At 51.3% G+C, this 21,890-nt stretch overlaps 1 protein-coding gene across 2 annotated transcripts; it reads left to right on the forward strand.

Annotated features, from left to right (window-relative positions):
* The first annotated feature begins 10,577 nt into the window (after positions 1–10,577).
* SSTR5 (somatostatin receptor 5) lies at positions 10,578–21,571 on the forward strand. 2 transcript variants are annotated; one of them, XM_010392304.4, is made up of 2 exons: positions 10,578–11,036; positions 18,254–21,571. In XM_010392304.4, the coding sequence occupies exon 2, from the start codon at positions 18,312–18,314 to the stop codon at positions 19,422–19,424; it is 1,113 nt and encodes a 370-aa protein (XP_010390606.1). In that variant the 5' UTR covers positions 10,578–11,036; positions 18,254–18,311; the 3' UTR covers positions 19,425–21,571. The 2 variants fall into 2 exon arrangements, with proteins under 2 accessions (XP_010390606.1, XP_039416614.1); XM_039560680.1 differs by lacking the exon at positions 10,578–11,036 and adding an exon at positions 11,380–11,594.
* The last annotated feature ends 319 nt before the right edge of the window (positions 21,572–21,890 follow it).

Consider the following 21,890-nt stretch of genomic DNA (forward strand, 5'->3'; position numbering starts at 1 on the left):
CCAGCTCCTATGGGTCTATAACATATGGGCCTAATAATTTTGGGGGGGGGATTTCACTCGAATAATGAAATAGGAATTAATATTTATTAGGAATAATACCAATATCCAGGTGGAGAGGAAATATTTCTATCTTTTAAAGGTATAAATATTTGAATAATAATAATAAAAAAACCCTGGGACATTTAATTAATATTTGAAATTTAAATTAATTAATGAAAAGAATTAATATTTTTAAAATGTAATTAATTAATATAAATGTAATAATAATAGCTTGAAATGAGAGCAATAAAACTGAGGATCCCCCCACTCAGCCAGGAATTTAAGCTGCTCAAACATTATGAATAAAAATCCCAAATTTTCCACAAGTTTTCCGGGTTTGATGCTAATCTGCCCCTTGGAAAAGCACTCCCAAGCTGAAATGAATCCAGGGATTTTTAACCTTCAAGGCAATGAAATTTAGGGTTTTTTTCCAGGAAAAAGAAAGAAATTGGAATTTCTTGGATTGGAATTCAGCTTGGGAATGCAATCCTGATTTTCCACTTGAGCAGTGGGATGTGGAATGGAGCTGCTGCTGTGTTCCAGCTTTTCCCTGGAAGCAAAGCCTGTGGATGAGCTGTTATCCATAGCTGGGAACACATCAGCTTCCCCAGCAAATTCCATGGAGCCATTATTGGGCGTTGGTTAAATACGTGACACGTCCAAAAAAAACCAGGGAAAAATGACCCAGGACAGAATTCCATGATTTCCTGTATCCCAGGGATTTTTAACTTTTAAAAAGCAGCTGCTCAAAGGGGGGAAAAAAAATCCTTAAAGGCGAAATTCCTACAAAATCCCCCTGGCCAGGGACCTTTGCAGAGGCCGTTAATGGGGGGTGTTATTGGGATTTCCCAGCTTTTGTGTTATCTGAGCTCAGGATGTGCCCAAATGATCCAGGAATTCCTGCTAGAGCTGCTCCCATTCCTTTGGAAATGGCACTGAGGGCTTGGGATCCAAGCTCTGTTCGCAGCCCAGGAGTTTGGTTTGTCCTTTGGGGTTTTTCATGGATTTCCTCCTCATGATTCTGTTTTAGAGCCCAGCTCTTGGATCCTGAAGGAGAAATCATGGAATCCTGGAATGGTTTGCGTTGGAAAAGGCCTTAAAGCCCATCCAGCTCCAACCCCAACACCTCCCACTATCCCAGGGTGCTCCAACCTTGAACATTCCAGGGATGGGGCACCCACAGCCTCTCTGGGAATTCCATCCCAGCCCCTCCCCACCCTCCCAGGGAGGAATTCCTTCCCAAAATCCCATCTAAACCTTCCCTCTTTTTGTTTGAAGCCACTAAATCTGTGTATAATATGGAATTATTATAAATTAGAGGATTATGACTGAAGGGAAAAATCTCTCAGGAGATTTTATCCCACTTTTCCCAGGATTCCAAGCAGCAAAGTGTTATTCCCATTCCTCCCAACCAGCAGCACTTGGAAAAAGGGAAACCTCAGCGTGGGAAAGCTCAGCCTTTAATCCATGAGAAGTGAAAAAATGGGCTGGGAAAAAAGAATCCAAACATCCCAACACATTGAAACAACTATCCCAACACATTGAAACAACTATCCCAACACATTTATCTGATATCCCAACACATTTATCCGATATCCCAACACATTTATCTGATATCCCAACACATTTATCTGATATCCCGACACATTTATCCGATATCCCGACACATTTATCCAACGTCCCAACACATTTATCCAATGTCCCGACACATTTATGGCCCTCTGCTGATAAGAGGGATTTTATTCCCAGCCTGTTTGAAAGTTGGAAGAGGGAAGGCTTTGGAAATTCAGGTGAAATGGCTCTGTTTTCCCATCAAATCCAACTGGTTTGCGTTGGAAAGAACTTTAAAAATCCCCAGGATTCTGGTTTGTAGGAGCATCTCCTCTGCTGGGAGGCGGCTCATCCCATTCCCACCCTACCAAGGGCAGGAAAATGGTGGGAGAAGCTGGAGAAGGATCCCAGGTGCAGTTGTGCCCCCCAGGGAGAATTCAGCCCCTTTCCATTCCTTCCCAAACCATTTCCCTGCCATGATTCCAGTTGTTTTCCCACTTTTCCGCCGGGGAGCGGTGGCGTCAATCCCTGTGATTCAATTCCTGGGGATAATTGATCTGCAGGGAAAATGGAATGAAAAGCAGAGTGGCCGGCAATGAGATTATCTCCCAGCTCCATTTAACTCCATGTGCCCTGGGAGCGCACGGCCCTTCCCGAGGAGCAGCCAGAGCCATTTGTCTGCAGTGGGAATGTTTCATTCCCGGGAAAACAGAGCCAATTTGTCAGGTTATTGTAATTATTTTAGACGGGCTCCGCAGGGGAAAGAGAGGCTGGGAGCTGGGATAATAAAAACCCAGGAAGAGCAAGGGCTGGGAAAGCTGCACCGCCCCAGGGATGAGCTTCACCATGGGCTTGTGGGGCCAGGGCTCTCCTGCTTCTCTGCATCCCAAATTTTGCAGTCGTGGGTAAAATTTTCCTTTTCCTTTTCCTTTTCCTTTTCCTTTTCCTTTTCCTTTTCCTTTTCCTTTTCCTTTTCCTTTTCCTTTTCCTTTTCCTTTTCCTTTTCCTTTTCCTTTTCCTTTTCCTTTTCCTTTTCCTTTTCCTTCTCCTTCTCCTTCTCCTTCTCCTTTTCCTTTTCCTTTTCCTTTTCCTTTCCTTTTCCTTTTCCTTTTCCTTCTCCTTTTCCTTTTCCTTTTCCTTTTCCTTTTCCTTCTCCTTTTCCTTTTCCTTTTCCTTTTCCTTCTCCTTTTCCTTTTCCTTTTCCTTCTCCTTTTTCTTTTCCTTTTCCTTCTTCTCCTTCTCCTTCTCCTTCTCCTTCTCCTTCTCCTTCTCCTTCTCCTTCTCCTTCTCCTTCTCCTTCTCCTTCTCCTTTCCTCTTTATTTTCTCCTTTCCCTTTCCTTTTCCCTTCCCTTCCCTTCCCTTCCCTTCCCTTCCCTTCCCTTCCCTTCCCTTCCCTTCCCTTCCCTTCCCTTCCCTTCCCTTCCCTTCCCTTCCCTTCCCTTCCTCCTTCCTTCTCCTTTCCCACTTCCTCTCCCCTTCCCCCTTTTCCTTTCCTTTTTCCTTGCCCAGCTCCAGGAAAGTTCTCACCTTCCCAACCCCTCCCTGCAAGCGGTGCCAGAGCAGCTTCTCCCAACTCCCACTGCATCCTCAGGTTTCAGGGAACATCTGCTGGGATGGAGCTATTCCACAGGTGGAAAAAGGAGGGAATTAAATAAACACCAGGAGCTGGGAATAAATTAAACCTTGTTTAGGATGACGTCCCACAGGGAATGAATAAACATGGAGTGGCAAAAATCCACCAAGGCAGCAAACACGGTGTTCCTGTCGTGTTTTCCCGGTGGGATTTGCCAGAGGAAAAAAGGGATCCTAAAGCTGGGAAGTGCAAGGAGCAGGGCCTGCTGTTGGTGCTGGAGCCTAAAGGATTGGGATGGTTTGATCCCTTAATTCCTGGGAAATCCCAGCTAATGTAGGCAGCTTATGGAGCCTTCTTAGCCAGGGAGGGATTTCCTGGAACATCCAAAACATTTCCTGACACGAACAGGCTCTGGAAGAGAAGCTCCATGGCAGAAGCAAGGGATGATTCCCAAACTTTCCAGGGAGAAAAACAAAGAATTCCAATTAATTTCCAGCTTTCCTCTTTCCCACAACATTCCCGGCAGGAATTACCCTGCTTGTTAAGTGCAGTAATTAACCTGCAATTAAAGGGACACCCAGAATCTGCTCCTGGTCCAACATCAGCAGCAATTCCCTCAGGTGACCTTGGCCGAGCCCAAATCCCGGATATATCAGGGATAAAAACCCTCCCAGTGGGAATTTGCCAGGATGCAGCCTGGAAATCGGAGCTGGGAGATATAGGGCACTTCCCAGGGAAGTGAGAATCCCGGGATTTGGCGTTGGCAGCCAAAGAATTAAAAATCAATTGAAAATTGTCTCCTGAATTTGTCCTTCCCAGGGATGCCGAAATTCCCATTCCTGTCCCTTTTCCAAGGAAGTGGAGACCTGGCTCCCACCCCATGGCTCATCCTGGGGTTTGATCCACCGGGAAAAATGACCTTGAAATTCCATTTATGTCTGTGCCCGTTCATGGATGAAATGTTCCCAAATCAATCCCTACATTTCCCCCAAATAACTCCAGAGGGGATCAGGATGCTGGGAATTCCCGGGGAGTTTGGAGAGGATGGGGTTGTGTTTTCCGGGATAACAGGGGTCGCTCTCCGTGGTGCTGCAGAGGCTCCGAACGCACCAAAATTCCTTTTTTTGGCCTCATTCTCCCCCCAGCTCCCACGCCCAGCAGGAATTTATTCCAGCCAGAATTCCATGTTTTCCAATCCCCAGAATTCCGCAGGAAAAGCTGATCCTGAAACACAGAGTTTTATTCCCTCCCCATTCCCGCTAAACCGACGTTAAACCCCATCCAACTTTTCCACTTCTAAACAAGTCTGAAACTTCCAATTGCTTCCAGCGAGTCATTCCTGGATGGAATTGTTCCCTAAAAATCCTGGATTGTGCCTGAGGTTCCAACCATCAACACCGAACCCTTCTTGTTCCCACGAGGTTTGAATAAATCCATTCAAATCCTGACAGTTCCCAATATCCTTGGATTGTTCTCCCAGACAAAGCCAAACAAACTCATGAAAAAAACCTTTTTTTTTTGGAATTCCTTCTTTTCAGCGCCTCCGAAATGTGGTGGAATTCCCAGAAATCCATTTTCTACTGTGCCAGACTCTTTAATAAAATTAAGAAAAGGGTCTGGAAGGGAAAGGGGATCCCAGAATTCCACAGATGCAAAGGACTCCTGCATTCCTGCTTTTCTCCTCGGGAATTGCGAGTGCTGATTTTTGGGGATATTTTCAATTTGCAGAGGGAATCTCTGAGAAATGCTGGAAAGATAACAACGGCCGGCTCTTCTCAAAATCCCTCAGGATGTCATTTCTGGAACTAAAAAACCCCCAAATGAACCAAAACCACTTGTGGGTTTATCTGTAAGGACCCAAACCACTTGGAATTGGAATGATGGGAATATCAGCCTCCTCCTAATGACCCCCTCTGGAATGCACTCGGGAAAGATCTGCTGGAAGGAATCAATCCAGGAGCAAAACCCTCTCCTGCTTCTTCCCAGAGCCCAATCAGGGAGATTTTTAATGTTTTGGGAACTCTCACAGGACTCTGCTTCCCCCATTCCTGGGAGCAGCCGATTTCCAGGAGCCATCCTTGAAATCCCTCTTGGAAAAGCGGGAAATCAATAAAGATGGAATTCTCCAACCAAATCCACCCCTGAGTACTAAAAATAACATTTTGATGCTTCCTTTTTACCCCACAAAGGGATTTTTACTGCACATTTTGGGATTGGGGCGAGATTTAATTACAGACACATAAAAAGAGACCAAGGCTCAGCCCAGCCTCTGGAATCTTGTGGAATTTGCTCTGTTCCACTGGCAAATCCCAGAGTTTCCCCTCACATGAAGGAGTTTGGGAAGAAATTTTAAGGAAAAAAAGAGTTGGGTTTTTGGGGGATGGATTTGCTTCAGCTGTGGCAGCAAAATCCGGGAATTTCCTCCTCCAAAATGGAAATGAAAGCTGGGAAAATCCACCAAAATCCCGTGGGATTTTGGGGACATCAATCCATTTTCCCTAGGCTTTGTTTCCCATCATCAGAGAAAAGAAAGCTTGGCCAAATCCCAGGAATCCCATGGAAATAATCCCATGGAAATCACCCTGCAGCGGCTGCAGGATGGTCAAGCTGGGAAAAACCATGGAAGCTTCTGGAATATTCCTGACTTAAATTCCCCAAAATAAAGCAAAATTAGGACTGGCTTGGTGTAAAACCTGGGAAAAGAGGCAGGAATTCTGCTCATTCTTCCAGCAAATGGTTGATCCCGAAGCTGCGGCTCCAAGATTCTCCTGGCTCTGGAGAAAGCAGGGATCAGCAAGGAGTGGGGGGTGAGGAAAACTCCGGCAATAAATCCTTTGCCACCTGCTGGAATAATCTGCTCAAGCTTGCAAACACCGAGGTATTTAAGGAAAACACCAGAAATTCCCGCCCTGCCTGCGTGGGAATCCTTGGGAAAGCTGGCAGCTCCTTGCTGCCATTTGTGGGGTGGGAATGAAAAAATCCGTTAAAAACGGCACCGGAATAAAATTCCCAACCTGTGATTCCTCCAGAAGGTGCTGGGGTGGGAAGAAGGACAGAGGAGAATTCCTGATGGAAATGATGGATCTTTGGTCTGGTGCAGGAGGCTCCGGCCACAAATGAATCCTGTTGGACGATGAGTCCGAATTCCCAGAGGAATTTTGGTCTGTTCCAGGGAAAAGCTCCTTTACTTCTCCAGAGCAGCAGCCAGGGGGGATTTGAACTGATAGGAGCTGGAGGGAAAGTGAAAAAAACCTGATAAGGGTGAGAGATAAGAGAAATCCTTTTCTAGAGGCTCATCCATTCCGAAGTGGATTTAGTTCATGTTTAAGGCTCGGCTTTGAGCACTCGTTTAAGGCTTGACCTTGAGCTTAACTGATATGAGGCTGGAGGAACAGGAAAATAAATCTGACAAGGGTTGCAGACAAGAGAAATCCTTCTCTAGAACTTCATCCATCCTAAAGTGGAATTAATTCTTGTTTAAGGCTTGGGTTTGAGCACTTGTTTAAAGCTTGAGTTTAACTGATATGAGGCTGGAGGAAAAGTGAAATAAATCTGACAAGGGTTGCAGACAAGAGAAATCCTTCTCTAGAGCTTCAGCCATTCTAAAGGGGAATTAATTCTTGCTTCAGGCTCAACTTTTGAGCCTTCATTTAAGGCTTGAGTTTAACTGATATGAGGCTAATACAAGTCTTGTTTTAGGCTCGACTTTTGAGCCCTCATTTAAGGCTTGAGTTTAACTGATATGAGGCTGGAGGAAAAGGAAAATAAATCTGATAAGGGTTTATTCTCTAGAGCTTCATCCGTCCTAAAGGGGAAATAATTCTTGGTTTAGGCTCGACTTTTGAGCCTTCATTTAAGGCTTGAGTTTAACTGATAGGAGGCTGATACGAGTCTTGTTTAGGGACTGGAGCAGTTAAATCAAGTTCCCTTTTAACCTCAGACCAGGTGAGGAACTGAGGAGCAGAAGATGCTTGGGTTGCTCCCAGTTTTGGAGACGTTGCTCCAAGAACGGATCGGATGCAAAGGATTCGGCGCAGAATTTTCACATCCACCAGAGGAATAAGGTTGGAATTCCAAAGGAACTCCGAGGAATTCCAAACCCAATGGAATCAGTGTTGAAAGGCAGGAAAATCTGCAGAATTTGGCCAGGCTGGGAATCAGCTCCTCGGTGCTTCAGAATCTCCCCGAGGGGGGAAGGAGCAGCTTTATTTTACAAAATGGGAGTTGGAGGCTCTGGAAAAGCGGGAAGCAGTTCCTGGTTAAACAGAGGGTTGGGCTGGAGATTTGTCCAGCCCTCATTCCCACAAAACTCCCTAAAGTGCGGGATGGCCTCGGGAAGGTTCCCATCCCAGCCAGCCACGGCATTTCCAGTCAACCTGAGACTCAATCCCAGCTCCTGAGGGACTCAGTCCTGGCCTTTTTCCTTTTCCTGGAAGTCCCGCCGTTGTTTTCCTTGAAGGATTTTAAACGTTGGGTTTTAACTCGACCAGCCTGAGAAAAAGGAGATGAACGGGATAAGAGCTCTGGGAAAATCATGGATCAGAGTGGAAACCATCACTGGGAATTTCCAAATCCAGCTGAGATTTGGGCTCCGGTGGAGCCCTGAGTTACTCCTGTTGCCATAGAAATAAATGGATCTGTTTGCTGCTGCTCGCTGTTCAGAAATATCCACAGATATCCATCACCACCTCCAGCCATGGCGTTTGGTTCCCAGTTTTTCCTTCTCCCAGGAATTCCAGGTGCAGCAGGAAGTTTTAGTTTTGTTTTCCTTTCATTTTTTTAGCGCTGGGCTGGTGTTGAGCTCGAGCGCTTTGGGGGCTCGCCGAACACAAGCTCAGCTTGGAACTGGGGGCCAGCAGCTGCTCTCCGTGACATTCCCAGTTTGCAGCCGAAGCTTTTCCTTGTGCCTGCGGAACGTGCCGAGAAAATCGGGAAAATCGGGAATTGCAGCAAGGCTGAGGCAGTTTCGCCTCCCTTTGTTCTGCTCCTTAGGGAGGGAGGAAATCAACGCCTGTCAAAGCCTCTCCAAGGGGCGGGAATTCCAGACCCGTCTGGTGTCAAACTGGGGAATTGCCGGCGGCAAGGGAGCGGAGAAATATTCCCGGTTGGATGGACACTGCCCGGGATTGCTCCCGCTGCGGAGTGCAGGCTGCGCTGAGCTTGGAAGTTTTCTTGGAGGAGGAAGCCAAAAGGTTGGATTGGCCACCTGGAGGGAACCGAGGCTTGGCTGGGAAAGGGAATTGGTTTTCTTTCCTTGACTTCCCACTCAGCTGTTCCCAACAGAGCAAAAACCAGGATGAGCAGAGGGATGGAGCAGTAGGGAAAGGCTGGGAGAGCTGGGAATGTTGAGCCTGGAGAGGAGAAGCTTCTGGGGGACCTCACTCAGTCTCTCTGTTGCTCTGAGGTTTAAAGGGATCTCGATTGTCCCATTCCCGTCCTTAATCAGAGCCAATCCAACCCTAAAGCTTCAATTCCAGCATTTCCAGCCAATTCCAGCCGGACTTGGATCCAAATCTCTCCCAGAGATGGTTCCACACCCCTGATTCCTCCTCACCAGCTCCTTAATGCCCATCTCCCCTGGGAAAAGCTGCTGCCATGAGTTCCCCAGGAGTGCTTCCTTCTGAAAATACGGATCCCAGCTCATCCCTGCTGCCTCAGCTGCGTTTTGCCGAGGTAGATTCCCAAAGGCAGGAGGAGCTTCCCGAGCTCGTGTCCCCGCAGCTCCCCTGTGTCACACGCACACACGCAGGGAGTTAAACTGGGTTCGTGCCAGGACGCGTGGCGGCTTTTCCCCATCCGTCAGCATTCCCGGGGAAAAAAACCCATCCAGGGATCATGCCGGGACATGGAATTGCTGTGTGTGGCAGAATAAGGAGGCTCCTAACCGAATTAGGGGACTTGGAAGGGGTTTGCGCATGGATCGCGGAATCCTGGGATGGGGCAGGTCGGAAGGGAGCACAGGGGGTTCCATCTGCTCCAGCGGGGTCATCCCAGAGTGGGATGACATCCTGGAATTGTGGGATATCCCCAAGGAGGGAGACTCCACCCCCTCCGTGGGTTCTGTTCAGGGCTGGGCACTGCCCAGGGAAGTTCTTCCCCCTGTTCAGGTGGAACTCCCTGGGATCCCATTGTCCTTCTTGGCCCCAAGGACGCACACAAAGAGCAGAACCAAACAAAATCCCTCATTTCGAGGCTTTTATCTCCATCCCAGCTCTCCTTCCTGTCTGCAACGTCAACATAAAAAATGTCCCAAGCGCACGGATGATAAAATATTCCATCCAGCGAAGGGAGAGACACAGAAAAATGAGAAATAAAAGGAACTGTCCCACCCCTGTTGTGTGCTGTCCCCACAGACGTCCCCCTGTGCCACCGAGGGTCTCGGTGCCACCGCCGGGTGCCAGGAGCATTTCCCCTCCCGTGTTTATCCCGAGGTCTCTGGAGCTGCTCTTTGCTCTCTGCCCGGAGGCGTCGGGCACTGAGAGCAGGATAACAGGGAATGCTCTCCAAGGCTTTGTGCAGGATAACAGGGAATGCTCTCCAAGGCTTTGTGTTCCCTCCGTTCAGCCCCGACACGGCGCTGTTGACTCGAGCGCGTAGAGAATTAAAGCAGCCTTCGGAGCTGTTGAAAATCCCGCCTCTCTCCCAGCACAGATCCCGATAAAACTCCTGGTTTTCCAGAGCGTTTGTTTACAGGAAAAGCGCTGTTTTCTTCGGGACAACTTAGGCACCGCCATGGTTATCCAGCAATTTTTTCCTAGCACAAGACGCTAATAAATCCCCCCAAAAAATAAGGGTAATTCCTTAAATGAGTCCCACTTGGCTTCAAGTTGCCATTCCCAGCGGGACCATTGCTCGGGAATAAATTGTGGGCATCTTCTGGGCGTGTTGGCAGAGCAGGTGATCCGAACCTCCTCTCCTGTGCTGTTTATCATGCCCAACTCTATTTTTATCGGCTGACTCTACCCATTGTCATGGCGAGAGCAGGCTGGAGTCTCGCTCGCGTTTAGCAACCCATGCCCATAAATACATCAGCAGATTGAATTCCAGGCTGACATGCCAGCAGCAGCTCTGCCTCGCTGGTTTTTTTCCGCCCTGCGTTCACACGTCTGACTCAAATTGAAAAGCCTCGACAGAGGATTAAGATCATATCCACTATTACCAGCGCCACGCTCTGTGCATGCTGATGAGGAGGGGCTGCCGCGGGGAGCCCTGAGCTGCTCTGAGCCCCCCGCTCTGCCCAGAAATGGGGGAGAAAAGCACTTCGGGTGGCGCTGGGATTGATGTTTGAATATGTCACAGCACAGGGAGGGTGCGAGGAGGAGGGGGCAGAACTCTGCCTCGCTTTTATCCCACTTGTTGCATTGCAAAATACTCAGAATCCCAAATATTTCAGCCCCTTCCCACCCAGCAGCATCCCAGGGAGTTCGGGAGGGAATGAATCCGAGTTCTCCTCGCAGCCGGGATTTTCAGCCCTGCATCCTTCCACCAGGGAGCGATTTTAGGGCCTGACTCGGAGCTAGCTGGAGGAAAACCTCTCTACATGGGATCCCGTTCTCCAGGGAGAGGCGGGATGCGACCTTGGCACTCGGGCTCCCCTTCTGCTCGGGGACAGGGGCGTGAAATTCAAGCCCCGGAGGTGTCAGAGACCTCCCGCTACCCCCGAAGGAGCCCGCGGGCTCGGGTGCGGCGTTTGGGGGGTCGGGAGGGTCCGCGGGAGGCTTTGAAAGGACTTCACGGGGCTGGACCGGAGCTGGAGCAGGGGGGAAATGTGGCTCTTCCCCCTCCGGCCCCTCCCGGGAGCGGAGCGCGGACCCCGCTCCTGGCGGGGCTCAACCCCCGGGCCGGGCAGCGCTGCGGGAGCGGCACAGCCGGGTAAGGGCAGCCCGGAGCCGGGGAGGGGGGAATGGGATGGGGGAACAGGGATGGGAAGGGGACAGAGGCATGGGGAGACGGGCAGCGACGTGGGGAGCGGGACACAGGGATAGGGAGTGGGGTATAGAGCTGGGGAGGGGGACACAGGCATGGGAAGGGGGAACAGGGATCGGGAGTGGGGCAGAGGCATGAGGAGAGGGGCAGAGGCATGAGGAGAGGGGCAGAGACGTGGGAAGAGGGCAGAGACGTGGGGAGGGGGGCACAGCGATGGGAAAGGCGGAACAGAGGACGCGGGGAGGGGGTACAGCCACGGGGAGGCGGGCAGAGCCTCCCTGCGCAGCGCTCCCGCTGCCCGCAGCGGCGGCTCCAGGGCTCCAGCCCGAGTTCCCGAGCAGGGGGCGGCCCCAGGGCTGCGGCACCCCCGGCCCCTCCGAGCCCGGTCCCTCCTCCCGGGGGAGCGGCCGCGGCCCCCGCCCGCAGCCCGAGGGACGCGGCCAGCGCGGGGTGCGCTCCCGGGGAGGCTCCTGCTCCAGCGGGAGAGCAGCCCTGGAGCCGCAGGTAACCATGGCCGGGAGCCGGGAACTGCGAGCCGGGATGCGGGAACTGGAGGAGGATGGGGACGGGGCAGGCGGGGGTTTCGCAAAGCGCACCCCGCGGTTGGGGGCTCGCTGGGGTGAAGGGGGCAGCGGAGTCATCGGTCCCGCTTGTGGACACCCCGAATTTGCCCTTCTGAGGGAGGTTTCGGTGCTGGGAAAAGGAGTGACGCCGTCCCGGTGTGGGGGTGGCGAGGGGGGACCCTCTGGGCAGTGAGGTGACCCCTCCTGGCTAGAGGGATGGCGAGGAGGGACGGTCTGGGCAGTAAAGTGACCAATCCTGGTGTGGGAGTGCCCGGGAGGGTCCCTCTGGGCAGCGGGGTGACCCCTCCTGGCTGGGGGGTGCCCGGGAGGGACCCCCGGCCGGGGGGACGATGCTGCGTTTGAGGCAGGAGCAGCCTGAGCGCGGCTACGGAGCTCGAAAGGGACGCGAGAGGCACCGGCGGGACGGACCTGCGGGCACAGCCCGGGGGCCGCTGCCACCCTGGGGATGTGACAGAGCCCTGGATGTGCCCAGCCGGGTGGGAAAGGGCACAGGGAGCCCGGAGGGATCAGAGCTCCGCGCTGGATGCCCCTCTGGGATAACACACGGCAGGGAATGCAGGGATGGGATGTGCTCCAGGGGGGTCAGCGAGCAGAGGATGCCGAGGTCAAGGTGACATCCTGGGGATCAGGGTGGATCTGGGCTGGGCTGGGAGCAGCTCTGGCAGCTTCCTGCAACTCCCTGCAGCTCCCAGCGCCGGGCACAGCCTGTTCCCTGTTCCCAGGGCCCAGAGCTTGGCGTGGAAGAGCGGGGAAAGAACGACCTGGCTCGGGTGGTTTGGGCTCAACGAGAGACTTTTTGTGGTTCTGGGGAGGAGGAGACCTCCGGGTTAAACCCCACAGCCGCTTCCAGGGTGCTGGGACCAGCCTGGGAGCGCTGTGTGAGAAATCGCAGCTCCTGGGGACGCTGTCACCAGGGCTTCGTGGCTGCAGTGGAGCTGCTCTGCTGGAGAGGGATGGATCCAAGCCGGAGAGCCCAAACCTTGGAATTTTCCCCTCGAGGCTCCTCTTCTGGAGCTGCTGCACTTCTTGGAGCGAGAGGAGCTGCTCCTGAGCTCCTTCCCAATGTGGGGCTCTCCCTGAGCCGGAGGGAGCGGGGAGTGTTCCCGCTCTCCCTCAGCCTGGGAGCAGCCACAGCCGGAATTAGCGCTCCTCCTCTGCTCTGGCACATCCCTGAAATCACGGGATGTCCCTGGATTGCACAGGGGAAGGTCGGGAAAGAAACCTTCGGGGAAAACCCGCTGGGTTTGGGCATGTGCTGGGGCTGGAGCCGGTTTTGGGAGCTCCAGCCCAGCCCCGCTGCCCGGTGGGAGCGCAGAGATGGAGCTCCACAGCTTCCTCTGCCTGGAGCTGCTTAAATCCGGGAGCAAACCCATCTTAAATCCGGGAGCAAACCCAGCTCAAATCCGGGAGCAAAACCAGCTTAAATCCGGGAGCAAAACCAGCTTAAATCCGGGACCAAACCCACCTTAAATCTGGGAGCAAATCCAGTTTAAACCTGGGACCAAACCCCGCAGCGTTTGCTTTGCACGAGTGTTTGTGTGGCAGGAGCAGCTCAGCCCGAGTGAGTAATCCCTGAGCACAACAGAGCCTGAAACGTGTTTGGAGAGGAAAAAAAAGGATTCAGCAGATATTTGGCCAAAGAAAATACGATTTCTCAAGATTTTTTTAGGGGTAAAAGTGGGAAGAAGTTGTTGAACTTGGAATTCAGGTGATCAGCGCTCAGTCCCAATTCAGGGAGTCGGAACAGAGGAACAATTTAATGTGACAAAGTTTTGTTTTCAGCAAAGAAAAATCCATAATTGGGATTTTCGGGGTGCCAAACGCCCCCTGAGAAGCAGCAAAGGCAGACTTGAACAGGGAGAAAGCTCCTTTTGGGGAGAACCTGAGCTGATTCCTTCGGTTTTTCTAACTCCAGGTGGTGGGATAGGGTTGGGAATGGGAAAACCGAGGTGTCCGTGTTGTGTGGGAGCTGCTGGAGTGGTAAAGAACATTTTGTAGCTCAGGAGTTGCAGCAGCTCTCAGGGTGATGCTGCATTTCCCTGCTGCTCCCACCGAGCCTTCCCTGGATTTTTATGTTATTCCAGAGCTGCTCGGCCAGGTCTCCCCAACTTCCACACCACCACTCTCCCTCCTCTCCCTCTCCTGCCTGCTCCAGCCACACAAATCCAAGGAATGAGGCCCCACAGGCCCTCTGGGAAGCAGCAGCTGATGGACACTCGGCTCCAAAAGGGAAAATTTACTAAAAACCCAGGAATTTATTGCAGGCAAATCCACGGGATGGGAAAACCCCACGAAGTTCTACCGTGGGGAGACAATTCCTGGAGAGTTCTCCCGCTGCTTTTCCTCCCGAGACTGTTTGAAAAGCCTGGGGTGTGTTATCCCTAATTATCCTGCGCCGGGAAGCAGCGATCTGCCATCCTGGTGCTGTAATTCCAGTCCCAGCAATTATCGTGGATGCTGCAGGAGAGAGGGATGACAATTCCAGAGGCAAACAGGCAGCGGGATCCAACCTGGCCTCAGGAAATCAGGTTTCCTCCGGCAATTCCTGCCCTGCTCTCACGCAATCCTCTCCCTGGAATTATTTGTCCTTTCCTGCCGCGACCAGAGGCAGGAAAAATTTCAGCCTTGATCTGTCTGGGCATTTTTAATTTCAAATTAAAGGTTTTAATTCCAATTTTAAACGTTTGTTTTTCCTCAGGTTGGGATGATTTTTCAGTTCCTGTTAATCGCTGGGTTTTTTCCCTCAGGTTTATTTAGGACTTCTCACAAATGTTAAATTCTGACACCATAACACCTCCGCTATTTATTCCCGAATTTTTTTGGGGGAGGCAGGCACAGAGTTACGTTCAGCTGCTGTGGATGCTGATTTTTTCCAGGATGCTGCTCTGTTAAAACTTGGAATTCTGTCAGGGATTATTCCAGTTTCAAGCAGAAAGCCCAGAATTTATGGACAATCCCAGGGCGGGGGCTCGGAGATCAAAGGGGGAAAAAAGCTGGATGAGAGGAAAATCCCCTGGAGGTGCGTCCTTGATGAATCCCTTAGTTAAGAACACCAAACAAAGGTCTGAGGGATCAATCAGCGCGTTTTAATTGCCTTTAATTATTACCTTTAATCACCCTTTGTGAAGGTTCGGGGTCGTTCGCTGCTGTGGTGACAAAAGGAGCTGAGGCCAAATCGAGCTGGTGAGGGACGAATTGTCACCTGGATAGGGGGAAAAATTCCCTGTGCTCGTCCAAGGCAGCCAGGAAAACATGGATTTGCAGCTGGTCAGGGGTTTTTTGTTGTTTCCTGGACAAATCCCAGAATCCTGGTGGCTGCAGGGCAAAGGCTGAGGGAAGAAAACATGGAATGGGGATCTGGGCTCGGTTTGCAGATCTGGGGGACTTTAGGGCATCAAATCCTGGGAATGGGGAACGTTGAGATGGTGTAAATTCTTTCCTGGTGCTGAAACCGGCAGGGAAGAGACAGAAGGTTTTGCATCAGAGCCACAGGAAATGGATTTCCCCTCAGGAAATGCACTGGGACATCCCTGGAATTGTCCACATCCAGGTTGGATGGGGTTTGGAGCACCCCGGAATCGGGGAAGGTGTCCCTGCCCATGGATCAGCTTTGAGGTCCCTTCCAACCCAAACCATTCCGGGATTCTGGGATTCCCTTCTCAATCTGCTCGGTATGACAGGGAATATTGTACAGTTCATCCCATGGGACAAAAATCCTGAGGGGAAAGGTGAATATTCCCACAAACCCAAGGGAAGAGCCCCAAAATCCGAGGGGACAAAGTGTCCCTGACTCCAGGGAAAGTCTGGCACAGCTGCTGCTGCTGAAGGAGCCTGGAAGTTCCTCTCCATGGAAAACACACCCAAGTCCTTCATGAAAAACCTCTGGAATGCCAATGGATGGCTGGGAGAGCCCGAGGCCCTTTGGAAACAGGGATTTGGGGCTGGAGGATTTCTCCAGGGGGAGAAGAAATTGGAAGTATCCAAAGAAAAGAGCTCCTCTTCCCAAGGCCGGAACTCTGAAGGCGGTGGAAGGAACAGGACTGAAGTCATTGTGTAATTCCCACAGCGCCTGAATCCAAGGAAATGTGGGAAAAGGCACCTTGGCGAAGGTGTCCTTTCCCACTTTTAAGAGGATGAGCCACACATGACTGCCCCTCCTGACCTTCCCTGCTGAGTTCCAGCCCTGCTCCTTTCCATGTGCTCCAATTTTTTGCAGGCTCAGAAGGAAAATTGGGTTTTTGGGCCCAGCCTGGATGTGCCGAGTTTGTCCAGGCTGCTCGTGGGGAGGAGAACATTCCCAATCCCAGCAGCATCCCGGATACGAGTTCATAAACACTGACTGCCCCATCCCATGTATTTTTCCTTCCTGTTCTTCCCTCCAATGATCCCAGCTGGGGCACAGCAGGAAAATGGGAACTTCCAGAGCCCTCCCAGCCGGGAATGAGGCGCTGCTTTGCCTTCTCCCAGATTTCTCCCATAAATAACCTGAAGATTTTCAAATGAGTGGCAGAGCAGGATTTAAAATTCCAATTCTTATCCAGAACTGGAGTTTTCCTTTGGTATTTTATCCAAGCACTGACCCACTCCTGTGTAATTTAAAAGGAGCATGGTCTTGGCTGAGCAGAGGGATTTTGGGATTTGCAAGGATGCTTCCTTAGCTGCAACACCTCAACCCCAAATAAAACAACAGCGTTTTCAGCTCCTCCTGCCCCATCCTCATCCCCGTCTCCCAGTATCTGCTGGAGCTCCGGCAGCTCCCTCTGCTCTCCCTGCCATCCCTGCATTCCCGATTTCCCATCTCTGCCCAGCCACGTGAGACACCTACTCCCCATCTGCACATTCCCACGGCACATTTGTGATTCCTCCCGGGAGCTGCCGGGACTCCTCCTCTCCCCCAGGTTTTCTCACCCCAGGAGAAAGCCCAGCCACCAACGAAGGTGGCTTTGGATTGCTGCTGGAGACAAGGAGTTTTTCCAGCACCGTGGGCTGGCTGTTTGTGATTCCACATCCAAACCCCCGGATTATTACGGGAATCTGATCGTCAGGTGATGGGAATGAAAATTCCTGAGCATTTCTTCCACCTTCACTGGGGTTTGTTGTGGGACTTGATGGAGACCTTGCTGCTTGAAATCTCCCCTTTTTCAGAGGTGATGTTTCCAAGTTCCTCCAGGAAAATGCTTGATAAAGACCTCCTTTGAACCACACTCCGACAAAAATATGGAAAAAGATTCCTGGGAATCAAGCACGCCACAGGAAAGGGGTGTTGCAAATTCTCCACCTCTTTCAGAATGGTTGTTCGAATTTATTCCAGCTCCAGATCTGTTCAGGTCTCTGGGAGCTGCCCACTGCAGCTTGGATTTCCTGCAGGAAAAATGGATTTTTGGGATAAAAAACAGTTTGGGGTGAGGGGAGAAGATGCAGGAACACAAAAAATAGTCTTGAGAGATACAAAAAAAAAGGAGTTTATTCCTTCCCATGTCTGTGCAAACATCCTGACCCCTGGGGGAGTGACTTCACCCATGCTCCTTTCCATCTTGGAATTTTTTCCAAGGGTTTTCCATTGTTCTGGAGGGTTTTATTTCCTCACCTATTCACTGATGTTCCCTGAGGTTCTCCATTGGTTGTGCCAGGCAGCCTAAAAAGTGGGATTTAAATCCAGGTCTGCCACTCATTTTAACATCCTGAGTTGTGTCAAATCTCAGAATATTCATGGGGAAATTCCAGGAGAAGCCAAAGCAGTGCCTCATTCCCGGCCAGGAGGGGTTTGGAAGATCCCATTTTCCTGCTGTGCCCCAGCTGGGATCATTGAAGGAAAGAGCAGGAAGTAAAAGTGGGTTTATGGAAAAGGGAGACCTGGGAATCAGCACAGTGGACATTCCTGGAAAAACCAGGAATTGTCTTTGGCTCTGATTCCAAAAGCACCTGGAGTTTGGATGGAGCGAGGTGGGATTGAGTCACCCCGGAGTCCCCCAGGTCCCCATGACCAAGCGACAGCAGAGCTGCCCCAAACTGGGATTTAAAGAGCTCAGTACTGAGGGAAGGCCCTGCTCTGATCCGGGTGTGCTGCTCAGAGTCCTCCAAAACGATATTCCAACAATTTCTGTATCGGATTTTAGATGGAAAATCAGGGGCCTTCTGGATTTCGTGGAATCCCAGAATGGTTTGGGTTGGAAGGGACCTTAAAGCCCATTCCATTCCAACCCCAACACCTTTCCCTATCCCAGGTTGCTCCAAGCCCTGTCCAGCCTGGCCTTGGGCATTCCCAGGGATGGGGCAGCCACAGCTGCTCTGGGAATTCCAGTTCAGAGCCTCTCCAACCTCAGGGGAAAAATCCTTCACAGTTGCAGCCAGCCCTGGATCCTGTCACGATGAAACAGAGCCCGGGATGTGCTGGGATGAGCACTGGGATTCTCCCATTGTGCAATTCCTTTACTTGGGAATTGATCCCATCCCTCTCCCTGGCTGAATAATTCCAACCCAAATGCTGAACAGAAGAGAAAATGGAAGTGATTGTAAAAATCCGCTTTGAATTCCATCTTCCTTTCTCTCTTTTCCTTCCTTTTTCAATTTTCATTCTAGGAACAAGATGCCCGTGAAGTTTAATCTCTCCTAAGAGGAAAACCACCGAGAAAAAATTATGGATCCTTTGTACTTCTCCAGTACGTTTAGCATGGAAGCTGCTGCCGGCGAGGTGAACTCCTCCCTGCTGCCCAACGTGACGGAGAACGGGACAACCCCGGAGCAGCCCCCGTTCCAATATATCCACAAGGTGCTCATTCCCATCTGTTACCTGCTGGTGTGCGCCGTGGGGCTGAGCGGGAACGCCCTGGTCATCTACGTGGTGCTGCGCCACGCCAAGATGAAAACGGTCACCAACATCTACATCCTGAACCTGGCCGTGGCCGACGTGCTCTTCATGCTGGGCCTGCCCTTCCTGGCCACCCAAAACGCCATCTCCTACTGGCCCTTCGGCTCCTTCCTCTGCCGCCTGGTGATGACCGTGGACGGCATCAACCAGTTCACCAGCATCTTCTGCCTGACGGTGATGAGCATGGATCGCTACCTGGCCGTGGTGCACCCCATCAAGTCCACCAAGTGGAGACGCCCCAGGGTGGCCAAGCTCATCAGTGCCACCGTCTGGACCTTCTCCTTCTTGGTGGTTCTCCCAGTGATCATCTTCTCGGACGTGCAGGAGGACTTCCAGACGTGCAACATGAACTGGCCGGAGCCGGTCAACGTCTGGTCGGCGGCGTTCATCATCTACACCTCGGTGCTGGGCTTCTTTGGCCCTTTGCTGGTCATCTGCCTGTGCTACCTGCTGATCGTGGTCAAGGTCAAGTCCTCGGGGATCCGTGTGGGCTCCACGCGGCGCCGCAGGTCGGAGCGGAAGGTCACCAGGATGGTGGTGATCATCGTGGTGGTCTTCGTGTTCTGCTGGCTCCCGTTCTACACCATGAACATCGTCAACCTGATCCTCATCCTGCCCGCCGACCCCGTCCTGGAGGGGCTCTACTTCTTCATGGTGGTGCTGTCCTACGCCAACAGCTGCGCCAACCCCATCCTCTACGGCTTCCTCTCCGACAACTTCAAGCAGAGTTTCCAGAAGGTTCTCTGCCTCCGGAAGGGCGACGGAGCAGAGGACGGCGACCCCGTGGAGCACAGGCAGGAGAACAGCAGCCGCCTGCAGGAGTCCATGCTGACCCAGAGGAACGCGGAGTTCAACGGGCACATGCAGACCAGCAAGGTCTGAGGGCACGGCCTGGCACTGCAGAGTCCCGCTGGAGGACTTGGGGACTTCAAGGAGAGCTCTATTTGTGGCAAAGGGAAAATGAGGAGCCCCACAAGCTCCAAGAAATGTACACAGAGGGCTCTTCCCTGCTTTTCCCAGCTGGAAGTGCCAAGCTCTTGTGGTGTCCTGCTGGATCAGATGTTTGTGACCACTTTGGGTCCTCCAGGGAACGATTTTCAGGCTTTGCACCCCTCTAGTGATGCAAACCAATGCTAAGCCAGCTCTAACTCCCTTGTTAAGCTGGGTTTAAGGCTGCTTTGCACAGCTGGGATCAGCTCTGAGCAGCAAACAGCTCAGCTGGGATCTCTGGGATTCTTCAAGGGGATTTCTTAAAGGAAAATGAGATTTCTTCAGAGTTTCATGCAAAAACGCCCCGGCACTGCACTGGAAATGGGTTCTGATGTGCTGGGTGGTGCCTTGGCTGTGTTTCCCTGTCCTTAACCCATTGCAGGGAGCCAGAGCAGGCAGGAATCCTGCAAACACAGCCAGAAAGGATTGAAGGAAACAAGATTAGGAAAACATTTCGGAAAGGAATCGACGTGCCCATAACATTGCCACCTTCCCACCCCCTAAACTGCGGTGTAACCCCGCTGGTACGACGTCCGTGGGGATGATTACGGGCTCCTGGGGAGGTCTGGTGCCCATTCCTTGGTTCTGAGTGTAAGTCTGGACTCAAAACTGTATTTCCAGAACTTAAACTCGGCTCAAGCCCCTCCTGACCGGTGCAGTTGCCAGGGCGGTGTTTGGGCCTCGATCCTGGAGGTTTTTTCCAACTTTAATGGTTCTGTCATTCCGTTTATTCCGCTGGATGTGCCACTCACATTCCAAAACCCAGGAACTCCCAGGATACACCGACACACGAGCACAGGATGTATCCTGGGTTGGACCACGCGTAATTTACTCCCAGGTTTCTCCCAGTAGCAGGCGGTGCCCGCCTGCTCTCCACCACATTCCGAATCCCAGCACAGCCAGATTTAAATGATTAATTAATACAATATCCATTATTCCTGGAATTATCCGGCTCTTCCAGGCATAAATCAACCTCTGATCCGTTCCCGAATAATTGGGGCAGCCTTTCTGTCACCTCTGCCCTCTCCAGTCGATTTTCCAGAGGTTCTTTCCCATGGACAGAATTAGAAAATCCCATTTTAGCTCCCAGCTCCTTTTGGTAGTGGCTGGAAAAATTCATATTCCCACACAGGGAGGTGCCCACGGTGCCCTGCAGAGCACAGGGATGCAGAATTCCAGCTGCTGGATTTGTCTGATCCTCTGGAGCAGCTGAGCTCTAAAGACAGGGAAAATTAATGGAGAACGGAAAATTAATGAGGAAGATTAGTGGAAAATTAATGGAAAATTAAAGAGGAAAGCTGGAGTTGGATTTGATGATCCCTGTGAGTCCCTTCCCACTCAGGATATTCCATGATTTTTCAGCCTGAGGTGTTTTGGATTCACAGGGACCTGCTGTTACTTCATCCCAAAAATCAAAGCCCCTTCCCAGAGGACCTCACACCTTTGGAAATTCAACAACACATGGAGACAAATAAACCCCAAACCCAAAGACAACCAAAAACTTCCTCAGGAAAAACACACCCCAAAAAATTGGAAAACACTCACAAAATCCGGTGAAAATTGGAATAAGTGAAGTATCAATGATTTCTGAGTAATCCCAAATTTGCCTTCCAGGGAAAAATTAAGATTCCTTTCAAACCTATCCAAGGGGGAGCTAAAGAGGAAAAGCTCCTGAGTTTTTAGGCCACATTAATTTGGGGCAGTGCCAGGAGACTCCACCAAGCCCTGCTAAATTGGGGATGCTCTGTTCCCCTTTCCGGGATTTTAGGACCTGCTGGAAAGAAAATCCAACCGATTTTATGGCAAGGTCCTTTAGAAACACGGAATTGTGCTGATGAGGGAGATTTTAGCTCAGCCCGGGAGAGATTTGTGCACGGAGAAATTTCTCTGTGCTTTTCCCAGTCAGGACTGGGATAATTTGTGTTGTGTGGAATTTCCATGGATCATCCAGCCTGGTTTTAGCCTGGTCCTACGGAGAATTTGCCTTCGCTTCCCTCTGTTCAACCATTCCGGACAAATTAAACATTGAATGAACCAAACTCTGTTTTATTAATATTTTCTGAGTCCTAAAAAGTCTTTTTTCCCCCAGTTTCTTCTACTGGGAACTCTGAGGTCATGGAAAGCCTGCTCAGCAGAACTGTCCCCTGGGAGATGCAGAGGGATCAGCCCCCCAGGAATATCCCTGGAATCCTGGATTTACTCCCACCTCCAGACTGAACCAAGTGGAGCAAACCAGTGCTGATACCAGGGTCAAATCCAGTTTCCAGTCCATTTCCAGCCAATCCCACATTTTTTCCATCACCTGTTGGATGCTGTGCCCACGAGTGATGATCAGAAGGACTCGAGGGATGCTGGAAA

This window comes from Corvus cornix, chromosome 14, assembly GCF_000738735.6.
Source record: "Corvus cornix cornix isolate S_Up_H32 chromosome 14, ASM73873v5, whole genome shotgun sequence".
Classification (NCBI taxonomy): domain Eukaryota; kingdom Metazoa; phylum Chordata; class Aves; order Passeriformes; family Corvidae; genus Corvus; species Corvus cornix.